Source organism: Carettochelys insculpta, chromosome 1, assembly GCF_033958435.1.
Source record: "Carettochelys insculpta isolate YL-2023 chromosome 1, ASM3395843v1, whole genome shotgun sequence".
NCBI lineage: Eukaryota > Metazoa > Chordata > Testudines > Carettochelyidae > Carettochelys > Carettochelys insculpta.
The window spans coordinates 147,015,765-147,031,853 of record NC_134137.1 but is presented as its reverse complement, the minus strand read 5'-3'; the positions used below and the strand labels follow the sequence as shown (position 1 = coordinate 147,031,853).

General features: G+C 40.3%; 1 protein-coding gene across 1 annotated transcript in view; it reads right to left on the bottom strand.

The window, feature by feature from the left end:
* Nucleotides 1–548: 548 nt before the first annotated feature.
* Nucleotides 549–16,089, bottom strand: part of FRMPD4 (FERM and PDZ domain containing 4) — a 180,643-nt gene continuing 165,102 nt past the window's right edge. The window contains exons 11-16 of the mRNA XM_074983345.1: nt 11,603–11,692; nt 10,507–10,689; nt 7,152–7,290; nt 5,485–6,537; nt 3,909–5,165; nt 549–2,348 (exon numbers count right to left, since the gene is read on the bottom strand). Coding sequence (XP_074839446.1) covers nt 1,024–2,348; nt 3,909–5,165; nt 5,485–6,537; nt 7,152–7,290; nt 10,507–10,689; nt 11,603–11,692 — 4,047 coding nt within the window. The 3' untranslated portion in view covers nt 549–1,023. The remainder of the gene's footprint in view (nt 2,349–3,908; nt 5,166–5,484; nt 6,538–7,151; nt 7,291–10,506; nt 10,690–11,602; nt 11,693–16,089) is intronic.

Here is a 16,089-nt window from a genome sequence, read left to right as displayed (position 1 = left end):
TTTTTTTTTTGCAGAAGTGTATTTTCTTTCAAAAGTTTAATTTTATTTTGAAGGTATTTACATTTATACATCCAGAATAATCTGATACAGACTGTAAACTATGTTAACAAAATAGACATTATTCATTTATTTATGATAAAACTGTGTAAGTCTAGTAACTTCCTATTGGTTTTCCTTTAGTTTCTATTCACCAATGGAAGGATTTCGGACCTGGCTATTAGGTTCTTCTAATCTTCAGTGAAACCAATGCATTGTTCACAGCTCTTTTCATTACCACCATCATTATCAAAACCCCAAACAACATCCATTCCACTTTCTATGCCCTCCACCATTCTGCCCTATTTTCTACACATTTATCAGTTGGTCCCCAAATACAGCATTCTACCATAAAATACATTAGATACAGTCCAAATCGGTCATTTTCTCTATTTGCAATATGGAAGCACTTCCTAGAAAAAAAGCATCCAGTAACCAGAAAATACGAACAAAAGAATTATTTATTATATATATATTCTCTAGTAAGTTATAATAGTCTCTTGGATTTTAAATGTCTTTTTGCTATTTCCGATGCTTAAAAATTATAATTTTAAAACATTAAATACTGTGTTATATACATTATGATTCCATTTCTTATTTCTAAACGGGGATGTAATGTTCTCCAAATGTAACCTTGGAGGGAACATGAAACAATTCCTCTGACGTCACAGGCTTTAAAAGCTCACATCATACACCTGTAGTTTTGACTATATGAAAAATAGCCAAATATGCATTTAGATGGGATTCTTTGTATTTTTGATTTTATTGTTTTACTTAAAATATAAACAGAAGGATAGATCTGGCTAGTAGCTTTTCAATGTTCAATATTAGAACTGTTTTTTTTTAATCTCATAGTTACTTTTTATAAAATAACAAAACATACAGATAGAGGGAGCTGAGTTTGTTATATTAGTTCATTCACATACAGTAAACAAAAGGTTTTATGTATGGCTTTGCAAAGGTAGATTATGAAATGACGTTTGTATTTTATTTGTTTAAAAGCATTTTAAGAGAACATGTTAGTGTGCTTACAATAGCAGCCATGGTAGTCGAATGCCGAGCCAAGAGTTTAATGCTAGGCTCACCGGAGGTCTTGTCTGACACTGCTTCTGCAGCTTTCAGAAGACAAATGTAGTTTATTACGACCTCATCTATTTTAGCTATAATTTCCTGCTGCTGTGTTTCAGAGTTCATGACTTTCACTAAACGCATGCAGGCCTCTGTTAAGCAACAGAGCACTTGAAAGCTGGAAGTCAAAGCTTGAAGCATTTCCTCCGGGCTTTTAGCAGCCATGGCCATTTTCCTGCAGGCACTTCCCAACTGTCTCGATTCTATAGATAACAGTTGTTTGTACTGAGAAAGTTTAAGGTCATATGTTTCCAGATGTAAACCTTCCCTCTTTCCCACACTTGCTCGGACCAGAGAAAGCAGCTCATTGGCATCCTTTTGTGCTGCAAGAAATCCATCAGGCATTGCATACGTTTTCTCTTTCATCACATTTATTCTCGTGATTTGTTTATCAAAGGCCACGTCACTGAGATTCATATTTGTTTGGCCACCTTGGTGTTCATCATGTGTATTATTTACTATCTGTTTGGGGGACTCAACATCTTTCTTCTCATTTTCAATGGAAAAAGACTGACTGGCTGGTTCAAGTAATTCACATGGTGTCTGTGGTTCATAGAGGCATGAGAGCTGGTTGTTAGCTCTATCATCTTCATCATCCTCATTGTCATTTCCTCTGCTTAGGAAACAATAGCTAAAGGGGCCATGGCATCTCCAGCTGCTGGAATCTGACTTTCGTAAGGGCCACATTCTGTACGGTTTGGAGTCTTTCTGCACGGAGCTGACGTTTGAATACCTTTTATTGTCTTTGACGTCAGGGCTGACATTCACAGAACTTTGAGAAGAACTTTTGGATAACTTTTTGCCCAGAGGGAGTTCCATCCATTTTTCTGACTTGGAATCATTTCTTGCAGCAACGTCTAGATGTTTCACACTGACCGCAGCCTTTTTCTTCTCAAGAAGCGTTTCAATGCCTGTGGAGCCTGCAATGACGCTGCTGCTGCGTCTCAATACTTTCCTGCTCTGTGGCATTCTGAGGCTTCCTCCCATCATGTCATATGGCCATAAACTAACTGCTGACCCACATCCCTGTTTTACTTTAGGAATGTCACAAGAGTCTTGATTTTGACTTGGCACCTTTGATTCTGAGCGAATGTTGGATGACAGCGTGATGGAGTCAGCTAGAGGCTGTTTAGGAAAAGCTGAAGGCATGCCTCCTCCTCTTCCCTTTCCAGGCTCTGTGAAAGCTACACTAGGGGTAGTAGAAGAACAGAGAGAATAATTAAGCATCACACTGATAATGTTCAGGGACTTAATTTCTAAGTAACTTTTATGGATTTTTTAAAAATGAAATGTTGTAATAGATTCACAGTATTTTTCCTAGGATCTCCATCTCAGTTTGTACCATGCATAGTCACGCATCTTTGTGCTTCCCTAAACATGAAGGCTACGTCTACACGTGAAGCCTACATCGAAGTAGCCTATTTCGATGTGGCGACATCGAAATAGGCTATTTCGATGAATAACGTCTACACGTCCTCCAGGGCTGGCAACGTCGATGTTCAACATCGACGTTGCGCAGCACCACATCGAAATAGGCGCAGCGAGGGAACGTCTACACTCCACAGTAGCACACATCGAAATAAGGGTGCCAGGCACAGCTGCAGACAGGGTCACACGGCGGACGCAACAGCCAGCTGCTCCCTTAAAGGGCCCCTCCCAGACACAGTTGCACTAAACACCACAAGATCCACAGAGCCGACAACGAGTTGCAGACCCTGTGCATGCAGCATGAATGCCCCGCTGCAGCAGCAGCAGCCAGAAGCCCTGGACTAAGGGCTGCTGCACACGGTGACCATAGAGCCCCGCACGGGCTGGAGAGACAGCGTCTCTCAACCCCCCAGCTGATGGCTGCCATGGAGGACCCCACAATTTCGACGTTGCGGGACGCGGATCGTCTACACGGTCCCTACTTCGACGTTGAACGTCGAAGTAGGGCGCTATTCCGATCCCCTCATGAGGTTAGCGACTTCGACGTCTCGCCGCCTAACGTCGAAGTTAACTTCGAAATAGCACCCGACGCGTGTAGCCACGACGGGCGCTATTTCTAAGTTAGTGCCGCTACTTCGAAGTAGCATGCACGTGTAGACACAGCTGAAATGTAAACAACTCTGTCAACATATCCTCATTTATAATAACTGACTACTCCCTACATTATGACACTGTGGCTTATAATGTGAGGGAGCAGGAAATTGTTCCAGAGAGCTCACATGAACATCGCCCCTTTGGTACCTGAAATGGAAGTTTTCCATTTAGTATTTAAATGGAGAGTACTAACAGTTTAAAACCCCTTTATGTTACTAAAATGGAAAGAATATGGAAAATTCAATTTATTTTTATTGTGCCATTTATTTTTTTTAGGCAATGGAAACTGTTTCACTTTTGCTTCTCATCAGACAACCTTGCCAAGGAGACTGGGAAACATTTTTAAAAAGGTAATGATAATAGAAACCTTTTCCTGAATGTTTAAAAATGTAATGAAAGTGTTTGTTTAAATTCAAATATTCTCTTCTGGTGTTTACAAACAGCATCCATGACTGTGTTAATTGGGATTATTTTAGGAAAGTCTAAGAGCAGAAAGAAGTGGCCAGAAACTGAGAATGAATAGAAACAGTTCAGATCTAATTTTCCCGTCCATTCTATGCTGAATATATGCATTTAGATAAGAAATGGTGTAACCTTCACATTTTGTTGTTACATATACTAAATATGTGGTTCTAAACACACATGCTTTGTAACTGCTGTACCTGTAGTTTCTTTAATCTTAGGGATTCGATGACATCCATCCCTTAAAGTGCCAAACAGTGGCTCGGCATTAACTGTGGAATGAATGGCAGGCATTGTCATTCTATGACACGCAGCTTCTGTCTGCTGATGTAGTTCCTTGTATGTTGCTCCATGGTTCGGAAGAACGGCAACTCTTTCATCTGCAGCAATATAGCCAATGTCCTTCACAGATGAATCCGAGAGAATGTGCTTAACATCAGAGGTACAAAGAGGAGACTCAACAGGAGTAGCACATGAGCTGCTGCCTGTGCTGCATCCTGCATCCACTGAAGAGCACTGGGAGCTTTGCAGAGAAAAATGACCTTCACTTTGCAAAGATGACATGCGCTTGGTCAAGTGATATTCACAAAGTCTACTCATGCTCTGCTCAGCTTCTGGCAGCTTTGAAGAATGATCACCGGCATCTTCTGAGTCATTTAGGTCTTTGGCTGAAGATGCATTAGTCATATCAGACAAAAAGTGCTCACCTTGGCCAAGTGGTGAAGTATCAGCCTCATCAACTTCAGGATCCACTTCATTTTTAGAGCTAATATCTGTTTTACTAAGACCAGAAACTCTTGGAAACGTCTTCCCATTCATTATTTCTGAGCTTGCTTTATCTGCTGCTTCATCATTGACAGCAGCATACCATCTTTGGCGAAAGGCAGTTCTCTCCACATTATAAGTGCCCATGTGTTGACTGTCTCTTGAGGAAAGAGTACCACATTTAGCTTTTAGATCTTCATCAGTCTCTGTTTTTTTAGTTCCCTGATGCTTTTTCACAGTAGCATTACCATCACAGGCTGCTTTTACTTCACCATCGGTCATCTTATTTTTCCTTTTACTAGTGCAAGAGTACACCAAAGACCCCATGTGCAATTTGCTAAAATAGTCAGTGACAGATTTTGTTTCCATGGTCTCTGGTTCCATTTCCATGTTATCTGAATGAAGAATCTGCTTTGAAGGCACAACTTTTGATTGTAGCTCAGCAACTTGACGACCAGCTATAGAGGATTTTGCAGGTGGTCCTCCAGCCTGATTCTTAGCAATGGGAAACTCTGTCTGCTCTTCCACAAGGGGATGGTAACCTTCACTAGTGGTCAAAAACATACGCGTGGAGTTTTCTGACTGTCTCTGTGCTGAGGTTAGTTCAGAACTTTCAGTCATTTCAGAAGAGTTTGTTTCATTGCCAGAATCTGAAGATGACTCAGGGCTATATGCTCGCAAGATTGCTACACCTGCATGCCACAAAAAATAAGAGCCAATTAATGAAAGTATCTGAGGCACTTGAATAAATGGATATGCAAATGGAGTGTGTTAAATATAAAAAATTAATGAGTTTTAATGGTTTATTTTACAGCATACTCTGATTTTATTGCATAATTCCCAAGGATAGGTAACTTAGGAACATTATGGTAGTTCCATCACATGCTATGGAATGTGAGGCATGGAAATGATGGGAAAAACATAGAGAATCAAAAGTTTCCAAGGCTAAGTGATGTAAATGGATGAAATGGAATGATGGTCAATGGATAAATGTAACTATGGTGAAAGAACCTGAATTGCCAGTGGTCTGTTGTTCCTCTGAAGCAGCCAAAGCCTCTAGTGCTTGAAGAGTAGAGACTACCGCATCATCTAGCCCCTTGTCACACTTCCCCTCAGTATTCATAGGGACAGCATCAATGAGTGACACCGGAATGTCATCATTTCCTAGATTACTAGCTTCCTCCTTGCCTTGTGTTGTTTGGTTCTGAGAGTCTTCTTCATCGGAACTGTCCCTGAAGCCAGGTGGAGGAGCAGCAATGGCCATGTTTAAAGAATGTAATAAGAAGTCATCTTCATTATCATCACCTTCTGGAGGGGGAAGTGATGTCAAATCAATAATATCATCACTTGAACCAGAAAGAGTCAGAATGGCAGGCCTACTTATTTCTCCTACCATAATGTCTTCCTCACAGCTAACTTCGTCTTCATCTTCAGCATCATCTGTATTTTCTGCATAACAAATATCGTGCAACAAAGGCTCTTCTATCCCTTCTGCAGCTCCAAATATTTTGCCATCATTTATGCTTGCATAAACAGAATTTGTAGCAAACTGAATGCTTTCAACATCTGGAGACAATTCTAGACCTTTGATGTCATTGGTATTACTAATATACATAGCTCTCTGTTTGTCCAGTACTTCTGGACTTTCATCCAGAAGTCTTTCATAGCCAAGGGTTTGGGGACTGATACCATCCAAGCTGTGATCTCCAAATATAAAGGATACTTTTGCTCCCCTTGGAGAGTCCTGTGCTTTTTTGGTAGACTCCAGTCCTGAGAGTGACAGTAACGACTGCTGGTTTAAACTTCTGTTTTCTCCTGCCTCAGCGGAATCATCTTGTTTGATCAGCACCTGATCGAGTCCACCTGAATTATAGGTATTTTCTATGTACAGATGCCTGTGGTCTTTTTGACACATGGGACTTTCAGAAATGTCTGTACTCTTCTGTTTTGGGTCTGTCAATGTTATTTGGGCCTCCTGATCCCCTTCAGCCAGGAATGCGGTAGTTTTTGGTACACAATTCCACTCAGAAGAATGGAGGTTATGCTTCCCTCTATTTTCAGTTCCTGTAATGTGGCAAAATAAAAGCAACAGTCAATTGACAAATGAACTGCTTAATGCAATTTTGTGATAACAACATGTTAATTATGAATAAGCATTTTTTAAAATATAGAACAGCTGCATAAACTTGCTCCATCTACAGTCAGATCATTCTCAAACTCTCCTCTACTTCGTGCTAAGGAGTTCTTGATTTAAGAATTAAGTTGATTTAACTGGGTGTTTCTAGGGTATGAGGGCAGAGAACTAAACTAAAACTAAGTGCAATGATAACCAAAGAAAAATCTAAAAAATCCCCAGCATGAAGGCTGTAGTTATGTAGTATGTTATTTAACCTGTAAGCAAACAATTGATCATGTATTTGTTTCACTGTGGTATGAGAATGAATACATTAAACATTTTACGTTACTTTAATACTGGAAATGGCTGACTCTTACAATACTGTAAAGCTGAATTTACATATTACAACTCAAGGCCCCATACTACCCATCAGATCTGAATGGGCATACCCTGCATGGACCATTACTGGAATCAACGAGGTTTTGTTTGCATGGGCCCAATTTTAAGATTGAGGGCTTATTTTGTACTTGTGATTTCTGTTAATGCATCATGCAATACATACCTGTTTCTCGGTTTCCTGCATTTTTCTTGTTGGCCATGTTAAATATTGAGCGCCTTGAATCGACCAGTAATCTATAGTATCCAGCTGTTAAACAGGCAAGGTTCATTGCATCTGAGGATTCCATTAGCAAAGTAATAGGCTATGAAGAAAACAGCCCATTCTTGGTTAAGGCAATTCATCAGCTTACTTGCTGAAACATCACTTATTAAAATCAGTATATCTATAAAATGTAAATTATCAGAATTATTTCACAAAGGTTACATTGGAAAAATAAAAAAAGCTCTGAAAGGTCTGATTTAAAATGATATTTAGGGTGCAAAACATTCAGAGAGACGAGATCTGAAGCAAGGAACATGGTTAACTGGACATTTTAAATTTACTTTATGCTTAACTAACATTTGCTTTACTGTCTATAATTAATTATAAAAGTTTTGATGTGTTCTAAGATGCTTTGCATCTAGAACTTAAAAAAAATCATGTTCATAATTTTTTAAAACTAAAACTAGGGCATATGAGGGTTTGTCTACATGGCAAGTTACTGTTTGGCAAGCCAGGATGTGAATATGTACCATACTAGGTTCCTGGATTGTAATGGTTCATGTAATCATTGCTACAGTGCACTGAAAGTCCTGGAATGCCACACTATAGCAGTATCCACATTTAGAGGAAGATTTTATCTGACCGCACGGGTTGAACCTCTTTAGTCCAGAACTCTCTGTCTGGCAACATCTGTAATCCAGTATGATTTTATTTAATTGGATGACCACTAATCATGGATGTGGACAAGTTTCCCGTGATCCCATAAAGTTTGTTTACAGCCACTAGTCCTGGCTCTTAGTGTTCTGTGCTGTTGTTTAGCTGTAATTTACCCCCAAATGTCTTCTAAGAGCCCAGTAAGCAGTGGAAGTGTTGGTAATTCTGCTAGACAATATGGACCTCCTGTGGTTTGGAAAATTCTCTTGTCCAGCACTGGTCAGGTCCTGAAGGTGCTGGATTGGAGAGGTTCAACCTGTATTATAAAATAATAGATAATTTATTCTGAATGAGGCTGCATACTTGTTTGCTTGATTAAAACAAGGTTCTCTGCTCATAACTGAATAAGACAAAGCACAAAATAGGGTATATGGTTATTTTAAAGAAATCCATAGTTTAGAATCTTAAGCCAAAATGAATGGCACTTATACAATTCCATGGCACCCTTATTCACGTAGTACTTTACATGTGCTCTTTCAGACTCAATGGAAAAATCCAGGCAATTATTAAATTATTATTATTATTATTTAGATCAAAGCATTTTGGCTCTGTACAATTTGAGATTTTATTCAGAAATATAAGATCTTTGGTATGACACATGCTTGCCACACAGCATTCAACCTTGGGCATAAAATAATATAAATTATTACCCAAAGATGAGTGAAACAATTCTTGTAATGTTAGTTTTGTGAAAAAGCTGGTGTATATGGAAAGCTTTTTAAATGCTTTTTTGATGCTGAATTCTCTGAGAGGATCAATACAAGCAGATGATTTCCAGAAAGACTTTAAATGCCAAGAGTATTATTGTGACCTGCTGTTCACCCTTTCTGTAACCTAGAAGCAACTAAACTTTTATTGATGAGTTTTTGGAAATAATATGTGAAGGCAGACTACTGAAAAGGAAAAATAACAGTAAAAGAAGGACCCAAACTGTTTACATGTCTATTGAACTTTTCAACCAAAGCTCTTAAAGTGCTTTATAAGCACTAGTTGACTAAGCATCACAATAATCCTGAAAGGTATTATCATTCCCTTTTACTGATTGGGAATGGACACTTGGGCCACATTCACTCGGTCTGCTGTATGCAGATGTAAATTACCCCTTCCTTACTCAGAGTAGGTGGGCCCAGTGCCTCCTCTTGAATCCCATGGTGGAATTCTTCACAAGAGAGTCACAAGGAGAAGACACACAGTCTGAGTGCTGCCCTCATTCTGGAGTTACAGCATTTTCCATTGCTAAGGCTATACTTAGTTCCTAGCCAACATCACCACTTTCCAGGCCTACCCACTATGGTAGTGAAACCTGTTTTCAGTTATTGATCATATGTAACTTTTCCATATTCTAGTCATATGCTATCATAACTTTACTTTTGGAAGGATTTCTCCTATTGACAGGAAGCCCAGCAGGTATTTTGACCTTCTTGCTAAACAATCCATATAAACTTGGGTGTCTTATTTTAATTCTCATTCTTGATATTCATCAGATACTTCTCTTTCCCCCCTGAACTGGCAGGTCACCACAGTTACTTCCCTGCTTTATAATATGTGGTGCTTGGCTATTCATATTATGAAGTATTTGAGCCTCCTTAGATTCTTGTCTCCTTGCTCCTTCAGACTATTTGGTCTTAAACACAGAGGAAGTATGATCTTCTGATTACATCATTGGATTAAGAGATTCCTGACTTTGCTACAAACTTTCCAGGAGAACAAAATGAGTAATTTCATTTCTGTCTCAGTTTCCACATCAGGATAATTACTCCAAAAGGATGCAATGACACTAACAGCTATAAAGCACTCTGGGATGCTCTGATATTAAGAAGCTAAATAGAGGATGGTCACCAGCCAGGAATGTTTTCTTACATTGTTGCTAAAGCCCATCCAGATCAATTACAACAATATTAACCTAAATATATTGAAATGGTACTTGTCACTAGAAGCTAAGTGTTTGAAAGTAGAGCTTGGTAAATATTCCATGTGTAAGTTTTTCCATATACCTTTGTAAGAAAGGGGAAAATTAGTAGCATCTTTACCTTAAAAATACTGAACTTTTGCATACTGTTATATTTCCCATTCCAAGCTCTTTTTATCCTGTGCACAGTTCTATAGAAAGTCTATGAAAGATTCCATCATAAAGCGCCAAGATCCTTCAAACTATGCTGAGAGGATTCAGCCTTATGTAATATACAGAATTCCACTCATTTCCACTCAGGCAAAGAGCTCAGAAGGATTCAGAAGAGGATTGGACATTTATATGAAAAATGAGAGCCACCATAATTACATTCAATAGACTAAAAGGAATTCAGGAGAGTTATCAGATTGAGATGTTATCCCAGAGCTGTTCACTGCCAGGTTTTCTGCAGCCTCTGGAACAGAATACTGAACTAGACAGCTCTTTAGTCTGATGAGGTGAGGAAATTCCTGTGTTCCTGATAACTCAGCTGTATGACATGTGACTAAAAGAATTCTAAATACACTTTCATAATATTGGTAGCATGAAAACATTTAGAACAAAATCATGCACAACTCTCTTCCAATAGAGAGGTAAAAGGAAAATCACACTATTTTAAGATACTAAATTGATACTAATCAGCAGTCAACTTACTTTTACATCTAAGACATGGAGCTCAACTCTAACAGTGTTCTCATCTTCTGTAAACATCTCAATCCTGTTAACATGACTGAAATCTGCTAGCAGGGCCACTAGGTTTGTTTTAGTGTTGATCACGTGGCTGATACCATAGCGTGGCCCTACTAACAAGGTCACTTCTGAACGCTTTTCTCCTTGCTGTAACATAAAAAGAAAAAACTAAAAAGAAATCTGACAGATTTTGCATAGCAAAAAGAAAATAGAATGAAACAAAAACGTTACTGCTATCCTCTTTTATTTTTATCAGATTTCATTTGCACAATAGTTCTTTGCCATGAATTCGGAAGTTCTTCACTGAGAAGCAAACATATAAAAGCCCAAAATACAAGAACAACAGCAGCTACATGCTTATAAATGATTTATAGTAAAATGCATAAAATAAAAGATATCACATCACAATTAATTTTCAATGTAAACTGGCTACATTGGAGTTTTCTTGGGTGGATGTAGATTGTACTTAAAAGAATTTTTTATTTAACAGCTTTAGTGTTTTATAATTATATGCCTGTAGGGTTGCTGACAGGCTCTGCAGGCTCCTGGGCAAGGTTGGGTGGTGGCCTGGGTCTGTGCTCCCGGAAGGGGAGGCATGGTGGACCGGGGCGGGCAGCCAGCCCTCCGCACTGCCTGCAGAGCAGTGTGCCCCCACTCCAGCCCTCAGAGCTGCATGGTGTGGCACTCTGGAGGCCATTTAAAGGGCTGTAGGCTCCAGCCACCATTGCTGCCACAGTAGCAGTGGTGATGGCTGGGAGCCTCAGGCCCCTTGGAATCACCAGGCCCTGGGGCAACTGCCCCCTTCCGCCCCCCAACATCCATGGGCCTTTGTGCATGGCATCTTCCACCAAGTGAATGCTACCTCCAAGCTGCCAATCAGAATACAATACAAGACATTTTCAAGGAAAGTGAAAAAAAAGTGTTTGTGTCACTTGATCCAATAGAGTGTAACTTTAGAATGTTTGATTTGGACTTGAACTTCCTTAAAGCAAAAGTGTGAGTCAGGGCAGTTGCACATCAACTGGAGAAAAAAATATAAAGGAAGAAAAGAAAAAGTTACCACTAATGTTGCCTTGAAAACACGCCCCCCGTACAATCGCAGATCGCTGAGGAACTTGAGATAATGTACCTTGGCTTGCAGAGCAGACAGCTGAGGAGAAAGAAACCTCTGATGTTATTACAGAAGGAAGATGCAATATGGAAATCAACACATATGGGAATGGAGGAATTAAAACATGATTACACAGCCTAAGGAGACTGGACTGTGACAAGAGCTCATCTGCCTGAAGATAAATCATTAGATCTTTGACTTCCTGATGAAGGAACAGGATTTCAGTTCTTGGAATTAAAATCTTATTTATTTTGATCAGATGTACTCAAGATTCATGTATGGCTTGCATTAGGGCACTGCTAGTACATTGGAAGTGTTCCAGTAAAAGGAAAATGTTAGACTACTCAGATTAAACGTCTGTTCACTGAGGGATTTCCAGGGTAGACTAGAGTTTCTCTTCATAATCATCATCAGTAGCAGTTCTTTAAAGTTGGTTTACCAGTGTGAATTTAAAAAGAAAATGTTTAAAAAATTGCCAAGAACAGCTATACATCACATTTTGTTAGATATCTGTGATATATAGTGCTTTATTTCTAACTCACTGCTAAAAAGATTACTTAAAACATACAATAATTTAGTCAGTTTTCTATTTCTCTTAACATAGGATGAATCTGAAAAACAGAAATACATACAATCATGCCATAACTAATTTCCATGATTTACAAATAGGTTTAAATGAAGGCTTATGGGGCAGGAGTGATGTGTTTGCTTGTTTAATTTTTGAGTGAAAACAATTTTAAAATTAAGAACTAAAGTACATTTTTTGACTGAAAAAAACTTCTTCAGTTCATGCAAATAACAAAAGCCCCAAATCTGCAGCTCTTGCTCAGGCAAAAACCTCAAAATCCATGGTGTAAAACTATATTTTACTAGCAAATCAAGCCCCAAAGTGGACACATGGACAAATTGCTAAGGTGGAGCACAGAGGAATAACACAAGTATGTTGAAACAAAATTAGAAAGGCTAAGGCTCAACATACCAAAAGGCATTAACAAGAGATTCTTTAACTTCATTAGGGGAAAGAGAAAGACAAAGGAAAGTGCACCTATTTCATGGAGAAGAAGAGCTAACGACTGATAACATCAAGAAAACTGAGATGTCTAATGCATATTTTGTGTAAATCTTCACTAAAAAGGTTAATGGTGACCACACAATATTAACAATAAGAGGGGAATGAATGCAAGGTACAATAGCAAAAGAGCAGGTTTAAGAGTATTTAGACAAGCTAGTCATATTCAAGACAACAGAGCCTGATGAAACTCATCCTCAGGCACTAAAGGAATACCTGAAGCAATCTTGGAATTGTTAGCAATTATCTTTGAAAACTCCGAGAGGCTGGGTGAGGTCTGGAAAGACTGGAGTAGGGCAAATATAGTACCCATCTTTAAAATGGGGAGCAAAGAGGATAAAGAGTTATAGACCAGTCGGTCTAACTTCAATACCTGAAAAGGTACTGGAACAACTTGTTAAATAATGGCTTTGAAAGTTACCTAAAGGATAATAAGGTTCTACAGAACAGCCAGCATGGATTTGTCCAAACAAATCAAGCCTAGCCAACTGATCTTCCTTCTCTGACAGGGTTACTGGCTTAGTGGAACCAGTACTTATGATTTACATTGGTTTTAATAAGTCTTTAATATAGTCCCTGAAGGGACATGGTCTGGCCTCCCTCCAAGCTACAGGAGGAGGAACCACTCTCTGCCCAGATGGGTGACTTCTTATAAGCAAACCAGGGAGTGTAGTCTACATTAAATCAATATAAGGTGGACAATTTGCTGAAAGACTATACTCCGCAAGTAATCATCAATGGTTCACTGTCAAACTAGGGGGACATATCTAGTGGGGTCCTGCAGGGGTTAGGAGTCAGTTCCGGATCTTGTATTATCCAATATTTTCATGCATGATTTGGATAATGGATTGGAGAATATGCTTATAAAATCTACAGATGATACAAAGACGGTAGCATTGCAAGCACTTTTGAGGGCAGAATTAGAACCCAAAACAACCTTCATCAATTGGAGAACTGGTCTGATTTAACAAAATGAATATCAGTAAAGGTAAATGCAAAGTACTGCACTTGGGAAGGAAAAAGCAAACATACAAGTACAAAATGGGGAATAACTGGCTGGGCAGCAATACTTCTCAAAAGACCCTGTGGGTTGCAGTGGATCACAAATTAAATGTGAATCAATTGATGCAACCACCAAAAAAGCTAATACCATTACAAGATGAATTAACAAGAGCCTTGTATCCAAGACCATGGAGGTAACTGTCCCACTCTACTTAGCACTAGTGAAGCCCCACTTCTGTGTGCCACACATTAGGGAAGTGATGGACAAATTGTGGAGGGTCCAAAGGAGAGCAACAAAAGTGGAAAAAAAAAAAGGTTTAGAAAATCTGACCTACGATGAAAGATTACCAAAACTGGGCATGTTTAGTTTTGGAAAAAAAAGAAGACTGAGGGCCCAAAATCAGCCTTCAAATGTGTTAAGGGCTACTAAAAATAGGACAATGATCAATTGTTTTCTATGTCCTCTGAAGGTCTGACAAAAAGTAATAGCTTAATCTGCAGTAAGGGAGATGTAGGATATATACTAGGAAAGCCTTTCTAACTGTGAGGTAGTTATGTTCTTGAGTAGGCTTCCAAAGGAAATTATGGAATCCCCTTACTGGAAGTTTTTAAAAAACAGGTTAGACAGATACCTGTTGGGGGTGGGGGTGTCTATGTTTACAGTGTCCCGTCTTAGTTCAGGCGCAGGACTTGATGACTTCTTGAGGTCCCTCCAACCCTATATTTTACCTGTACCATCCACTGATGTACCACATGCTCATTCAGACTTCAGCAGTCAGCACTCCCCTGAGAATATTTTCCCTTATCCCTAACTAGGCATTCAGCCCTGGGGACAGGTAGCTGCACTATAAAAGTGGAAAACAGTGGCTGTGAAAGGGAGACAAAACCAAATGTATAGGGGATAACTACATCCTGAATTTACACACACAATGGATTGGTAGCCACGACACATTCATGTTGGCCTCTCCTGCTTGGCTACAGTATGTATGTATTTCAAGAGCAGCCCTCAGCAAAGCACACGCTAATAGTCCAAACTGAAGGTAACAAGGAGCATGATAATTCTGACAAGGTGTGCCTCGGGACACGGTGACCATCCATCCCATTTCCACTGGGACACTCCCCTATTGTAGGCAGATGTCACGCTTTTTTTTTTTAAAACAAAAAAGCAATTTGTGCTGTATATTCACTCCCCCTGCTGAGCCGCTCTCTCCCCAAGTCAGTGCAGCCACAGAGGCAGGTAAATCAATCAGGAGCTGGCCTGACAGCCCATACTGACTGGTTATTACAGGCAGCAGCAGGAGAGAGGGCCAGGGCCCTGCTATAGGGGTAAGGCAGGGTATGTTGTGGGAGGGTAGCATGTTTTGTACCCCGCTAAGGTTTTAAGGGGGACTTGGTGCCCTAGCAGTGCTGAGCAGCGACTCGGGGGGCAGCTGCCCCTGCAGCCGGGGAAACCACCGTGGGGAGGCAGCCCAACCCCCACCACAGGATGTCTTCCTGTGTAGCTCCTCCCCACCCCCCACAGAGCAGCCGACTCCTCAGCTGGGGAGCTGCTGCACCTGGGGAGCTCTCCTGTGTGGCAGCAGCACTGTTGCCAGCATCCCAAGGCATGGGGCAGTCATGGAGCTCTCCTGCGGGGCAGCAGCCCCACTGCCAGTGCCCCGAGATGGGGGAGAGTCGGCAAGCTGCACCCATGGGGGATCCACCCTCCGCAGCTGGGGAGTCCCCCACAGCAGGGCAGCAGCTCCATTCTTGGTGCCTTGAGGCATGGGGCAGCCAGGGAGCTGCACTTTCTTGGCAGCTGCAGCCAGAGAGCTGCCCACCCCCCCGGTGTCCTGTATTTAGCACAGGGGAATACGGTGATCCCAATCCGGAAAGCAGCGCTGTAATCCTTCTCCTAACTGAAGACAACGTGGGCTACTGTGGACGACTATTACCAGATGAGAATCCAGCAGCAGGGATGGATTCAAACACATCTGAACTACTAGGATAAAATAAATACAGCTGACATCATTTCAGCTTTTGCTGCAGCTATGGAAAAAGTACTTGCTGGTTTGTTCAGGTAAAATATTGGCAATTAACTTTTAGTTGACATCCAACATTTAGCAGTACTAAAATAACCATGCGTTTATGTTCACCTGTTAGGTCCTGAGCTGAAGCCCACTGAAATTAATGGGTGTCTCTCTGTTGAGTACAACAGGTTTTGGATCAAGCTGTTGGTATTCTGCCATACACAACCTGCCTCATTATCTAAAAGCACTTAAAGGTGCACATATATGACATAGATGTTTTAGACAAATGTCCATATACCTCTTCCCTCTTGGTTTTCCTGGCTGAAGCAAAGGCTCAATACTAAGACTAAGCATAT